The sequence below is a fragment of the Nansenia antarctica genome (assembly GCF_963989245.1).
Source record: "Nansenia antarctica genome assembly, chromosome: 3".
In the NCBI taxonomy this organism is placed as follows: domain Eukaryota; kingdom Metazoa; phylum Chordata; class Actinopteri; order Argentiniformes; family Microstomatidae; genus Nansenia; species Nansenia antarctica.
In genome coordinates, this window is record NC_137688.1 from 34150029 (window position 1) to 34156847 (window position 6819).

A 6819-nucleotide genomic window follows, 5' to 3' on the forward strand; every position below is an offset into this window, starting at 1 on the left:
TTCCTGGCATACCAGTATAAAATTGGTATCAATAAGATCAAGGGAGCCGGCAGCAGCTGGAGACCTAGCGTCGCGCAGAGCTCGTCTGGGATTGGTCGAGTCAAAAGTTGTGCGTGTCTGCGGATCTGAAATCTATGTTGCAGCAAAAGTCGCGAGAGATGCGGCATTATGTCCAAATGTAAGCCTCAGAAGAAAATGAATGAGGCGAAAATACGCCGGTGTGTGGAATTGAAAATGCCGTCGCATCGGTTGCTAGGTTTCAGTTGACAGCTTTTGAAAGTTGCGTGGATGTAAACAGTGGAATCCCGATCCGATGCGTAACAGCAGATGGCGGAAAAACCCCGCTAATTACTGATGTATATATTTTCTAATCATGGCACCCTTGGAAACGAGAACGTGGTCCCCCGGATAAGTTAATAATACATAAAATAAACAATAATAAACCAATTAACCAGTAAACCAGGGGCATTTAGTTGGTCCAACGTGGCCATAGTAAGCTGTGTAGTAAGGGTCAACGGGGAAACCTGAGTCTCAAAGCGTTCAACGACTTCATTTCCCATCATGCTTTGTTTCACCGGAAATAACTGAGAAACTCCATGGTAACGGCTTCCTGGCGTGCTAGCCTGAGACGATATTAGCCAACAAGCTAACCCTAACCACAACAGCAGACAGCAAAACGTCAACTCCACGTACCGCATCGGTTGTTTAGCTTACCGTAACGTTGGTGTTTGTCGTCTTTTACCGGGTTATCACCATTTATTTACCCAGCAGTCATGCTGCGAACGCCCGATGCCAGGGCCAGGTAAGGCATGATGAACTTGGTAATACTATTACTAATAGTATTAATAATAGTACAAAAAATAAACACGCAGCACACACAAATCTGCTGGTACCCGCATAGCTGTCTAGATGTGTGTAAAATGCGAAACGCATGCGTGTCTAAAACATTTTAAGAATAAGAATAATAATGCATTTATTTTGTATAGCGCTTTTCCTCAGGACTCAAATACACAAATTCCATGAAGAGAACAAGATAGATAACAAGTCAAACAAAAGCACAGTCAGCAAAAGTAACAATAGTTAAAGATGTGATGTGGAAGATTAAAAGTACGTTTTTAAAAGATGGGGTTTAGGAGATCGTTTGAAGTAGGAGAGCGGACTGGATTCTTTGATGTATCTATGTTGATGATACAGATGTTTAGCTCGTTTAATAATCGCAAATCAATCCAGTTTCCTTCCAACATCTAACCATCTTACTGCGACACGTATGCTCTTTGGTTTATAATCAAATGAACTTCATCCATGGTGTTTTCTAACTTGTGTACTGCGGTCCTCAGGGACGGCCAGACCAGGCAGATCCAGGAGAACATCACCAACGTGGAGAAGCACTTCGGGGAGCTGTGCCAGCTGTTCGCCGCCTACGTCCGCAAGACGGCGCGGCTGCGGGACAAAGCCGACCTGCTGGTGCGGGAGATCGGCCTGTACGCGGACACCGAGACCCCCAACCTGAAGAGGGGCATGAAACAGTTCGCTGACCAACTGGCCAAAGTACAGGACTATCGCCAAGCAGAGGTATGGATACACACTTAATAACAATAGGAACAACAATAATAGTAATAATAATGCTAATGATAAAACGTTATTTATACAGCACCTCTTTAAAACAATGTGTTACAAAGTGATTTACACATATAGATAAAACAGATATGCAAATAAAAACTATGATAAAAGTAGAAAACAGTGAAACACATAATACTAACACACACAAATAATCAGTTAAAAGCTAGTCTATTTAAAATGTTTTTAAGGAGATTTAAAAGAACACTGATCTTGCTAACTAAATTATCCTCAGGCGATTGTCCTCCTACCAGCTTGGTGTTGTACTGAAAAAGTGCCCAGAAGTATATTAAAGATAAGATAGATGTGATAAGAAGGTAGTTCTGATTTCTCATTGCAGGTGGAGAGACTAGAAGCCAGAGTTATAGAGCCTCTGAAGAGCTACGGAACCGTTGTCAAACTCAAAAGAGTGAGTCTGTCAGAACACCATCGATTAACATACCACTCCATATTTGGATGAAATTGCATTGTTTTTGATCCTCTCTATTGTGATATGCTCTCTATTATTCTACTTTGACGTGAATCATAATGTGTAATGAATGTCACTGTGTCCCATAGCAAATCAACACGGGTCACTCTGCTGGGTGTAGTTACATCTGATGTCCACCTAGGGGCAGTGTTTGTTTACCTATTCCACATTGTAGCGGGTTTTACACACTACAGACCCCAACCATACACACATACTACAGACCCCAACCTTACTGAGTTTTACACACTACAGACCTCCACCATACTGGGCTCTACACACTACAGACCCCCACCATACTGGGCTTTACACACTACAGACCCCCATCATACTGGGCTTCACACACTACAGACCCCCACCATACTGGGCTTCACACACTACAGACCCACCATACGTGTGTGTGTGTGCGCGTGCGTGTGTCTAGGAGGACCTGAAGACCACGCAGAGTGCCAGGACCAGGGAGGCCAAGCAGCTGCAGCAGCTGGAGAGGATGAGGCAGAGAAACCCCTCAGACAGACAGGTCATCGTATCCTTCCTGTGCGTGTGCGTGCGTGTGCATGTATATGTATATGATGCCCTATTTTTATTTTAACTTTTAATTGTTATTTGAGTTTTTATGTAAAGCACTATGAGTTTGCATTCATTTGTATGAATATGTGCTAAATAAATACATTTGCCTTGTCTTGCCTAAGTCGAATATGAAATGTGTCCTGAACCAAGCCCACAGTCACAGGTGGGTGTCTTGGTTGTCTACGGTGAGAGCTCAGCTCTGGTGATGTATGGATGCTGTACCATGTTGATCTATATTGGTTCATTGATTTATTAACCAGAGTTCACAGTTAGCGTACCTCTCTGCTGGTGGTGGTTATGGTTGTGGTGGTGGTTGAGGTGGTTGTGGTGGTTGTGTTGTGGTTATGGTTATGGTTGTGGTCGTGTTGCCAGGCAGAGAGTGAGCTGCAGAGGGCCACCATGGATGCCACACGCACCACCAGACAGCTGGAGGAGACCATCGACGAGTTTGAGAAGCAGAAGATCAGAGATATCAAGGTCTCTCTCTCTCTCTCTGTATCTCTCTGCATGTGTCTCTCTTTCTTCCTCTCTCTCTCTCAATTCAATTCAATTGGCCTTATTGGCATGATCGAACAAATTCATATTCCCAAAGCATCACAAACAATTGTAACATAAATGTATATCTTATATATAACCTCCCCTCCCCCTCCCTCCCCCCTCCTTGTAGAAGATCCTGGGGGAGTTTGTGACGGTGGAGATGTCCTTCCATGCCAAAGCGTTGGAGGTTTACACCACCGCCTACCAACACATCCACACCATCGACGAGACTGAGGACCTGGAGGTCTGTCTGTCTGCCTGTCTGTCTGCCTGCCTGCCTGCCTGTCTGTCTGTCGGTCTGTCTTAGGGCTGGGCAAACGATCAACATTTTTTTTCCGATAATCGTAAGAATTAACGATCAATTATCGATTAATCAATAAGCTTTTTTTTCATAAAAAAAAAAAAAACTAGGGCAGAAATAACAAGCATGTTTTCCTTGGGGAAAAAACTTTATTTGTGTTGCTATTGCAGAATTGCACAATGCACACATTCATTCGTTCACATTAACTAGACACTACAGTCAGATAACAATCCTCTTAAACAAGGCAGTGAGTAGCCTAAATTGTTTAACTTAAAAACACATTTTACATTATAAATAAAAATATAGAAAATAAGTAACTCACCATAGGAGCAGTAAAAAAACAGTTACTCACAAATAGGAGGATGACTGAAAACGTTAGTGTCCTTAAGAGCGTCCAGCTTAACTTAAATTTAAACTCCAGCGAGAGACTGTAGGCGGCAGCCCTACTGGTTCTTGTTCAAAAAGATGATCATGTTAACATGTTCAGGGGTGAGAGACGAACGCAATCTGGTGACAGTTAGGCCAGCCGCAGGTGGTATTTCATTGGGGTCGTCGTCGTATTATATTTATAGGTCACTGCGCAGTGTTTGCAATGAACGAGGTCGCCTTTCAGATCAAAATGCTCCCACACCAAGCTTCGTTTCGCTCGCTTCGCCATTTTCCAAGCAGTGTGTGTTCCAACAGTTTACCGCACAGCTGATTAATCAATTAAACATGCAAGGTGCCTTTAAGGAAGTAGTGGAGATCGTGCACCTATTACTGGAGGTCAGGTTACACTAACGTACGGGAACTTCCGTCATGCCGTACTGCGTTGCGAAATTCATTGCGAAGGCAAATGCAAAGTTCATTTCTCACACATAACGTGGACAAACTAATTTCCATTATTATTATAAAAAATAAAATAATAATAATAATAATAATAGGATTATCGAGCAAAATATTTTGTGATCGACCAAGACCTTATCGATCAATTAATCGATCATCGATCATTGATGCCCACCCCTAGCTCTGTCTGTCTCTCTCTCTCTCCCCCCTCAGCACTCTCTGTTATGATCTTTTTTTTCTTTGAAAATCAGTAGTTCTGTGCTGTTCTGTCAGGTGTTCCGGAGCATGCTGCACCCCCCTGACTACCAGGCCCGCCTGGAGGTCATCTCTCTGGACCGCACCGGGACCTCCCTCAGCCATACGGGCACCCAGCAGGTGTGTGTGTGTGTGTACACGAGTATGTGTGCATGTGAGTGCGTGTGTGTTTGCGGGAGGGGCCTTAACCACTGGGCCTTAACGTCACTGACACGTTGTTATGACTCGTCTCCATAGCAACAAAGGACTCCGAGCAGACAGAGAAGAAGAGAGGAGGAGGAGGAGGAGGAGGAGGAAGATGAAGATGATGATGATGATGAAGACGACGACGATCTGGAGGAGGTCACTGACAATGAAAACTAACATCAGCTGTGATGTGTTGTTGGGAGGGTGTGTGTGTGTGTGTGTGTGTGTGTGTGTGTATGTGTGTGTATGTAAGGAGGGTGTATGTAGTGTGTGTGTGTATGTGGGGAGGGTGTGTGTGTGTAGCGTGTGTGTAGCGTGTGTGTGTATGCGTCCTCCTGGCCACTGGATACTGCATATCATAGACGCCGCACACACCCACACTCACACATGCCAAACACACACACGCATGCCAAACACACACACACACATATATGCGGCAAACACACACACATATATGCAGCAAACATACACACGGCCAACACACACATGCGTGCCAAACACACACACACACACACAACACACACAGGTTTGTGGGCAGTGTTGTAGGTGAATTAGCTGATATGAATGGTAATATTCAGACTGACTGTGGGAGGTTCCAGTGTTACCCCAGTATTCATCTAAACAAGGTTTAGTTAACTCATTTATATTCTAGTGCCAAGAACACACCACACGCCATTTGATTATGTTAGTATTAGTATCAAATCATTACATGATGTTATTATTAGTATTACATCAGTTTGTATACACACACTAACAACTGCACATACCGTGACAATATTAAAGATAAATCTGAGATTCTCTGGTGTTATTATTTAATTAAACCCTCATTCATACTAGAGATGAACTGAGGGAGGAAGGAGGGGAGGGGAGGAGACAGCGTATGGCTCCATGTTGTCTCCTGACATCACCTGAGTCATCAACTCAGTACACCACACACACACATCACACACGCATATGCAACAAACACACACACATCTGTGTGTCATATAAATGGCCTGCATAGCAGTGAGTCATCCTATAAAGTGTGTGTGTGAGTCATAGAGAAGTTGTCCATCAGAGATAAACCCACTGAGTCACACACACACACACACACACACTCCCCAGTCATAAACAGAGAAAGGAGAAAGAGAGTTAGGCCACAGCCTAGAAAAGGAGCATTGTAATTCATTTTAACATGTTCAAATGTTATTAGGCAAACATTCTACACTGTGTTCAGAGACTCAAGAAATAATAAAACAGCTGTGTTTATGCTGAAAACCTGTGTTTTTTTCTGCACATAAATATGATCAGGAATCGATAAAGAATCAGATCGATAATCTGAATTGATAATGGCATCAGTATCAATAACGGTATTATAATAATTATGCCTATTGCCTTATTGTCTTGTGCTGCAATGTCAGGAACCGAAGCCTAAGGTAAGATTAGGCTTCGGTTCCTGACATTGCAGCACAAGACAATAAGGCAATAGGCATAATTCAAGATTTAAAAAGTGACAATAGTACAGGATATAAATGACAAATAAGACCGGATACTATTAGCAGTACAAATAGTAAATAAAATAGATAGTTCAAGTAAAAGTAAAGTGGCTGTGAGCTTAAGGTTTAGGTAGTCCGTATACATGGGGTGTAGGGTTGGGAATTGAAAAGATGTTATTGATACCGATGCCATTATCCATTCAGATTATCGATCTGATTCTTTATCGATTCCTGATCATATTTATGTGTGGAAAAAAAACACAGGTTTTCAGCATAAACACAGCTGTTTTATTATTTCTTGAGTCTCTGAACACAGTGTAGAATGTTTGCCTAGTAACATTTGAACATGTTAAAATGAATTACAATGCTCCTTTTAAAAGGATATAACTTGGAAAACAAATCTAAAACTGACTGATAAAATCAACAATTCTTCTTTAGAAAAAGAGGCATGTATGCCTAGTAACATTTTAATTCATTACAATACTCCTTTTCAAAAGGGAATAAGCTTAAACCAAATCTAAAATTTAACTGGCACGTGAAATATATTTTTTGGGGGGGGGAATTTAGAAGGTGTGACTAAAACAAGA

At 42.3% G+C, this 6819-nt stretch overlaps 1 protein-coding gene across 1 annotated transcript; it reads left to right on the plus strand.

The window, feature by feature from the left end:
• Nucleotides 1-668: 668 nt before the first annotated feature.
• cibar1 (CBY1 interacting BAR domain containing 1) lies at nt 669-4934 on the plus strand (the record flags this gene model as incomplete). The annotated part of the gene is made up of 8 exons (XM_080527193.1): nt 669-802; nt 1338-1572; nt 1958-2026; nt 2508-2624; nt 3026-3130; nt 3321-3434; nt 4590-4691; nt 4809-4934. The coding sequence occupies exons 1-8, from the start codon at nt 774-776 to the stop codon at nt 4932-4934; spliced, it is 897 nt and encodes a 298-aa protein (XP_080383319.1). The 5' UTR covers nt 669-773.
• Between the last annotated feature and the right edge of the window lie 1885 nt (nt 4935-6819).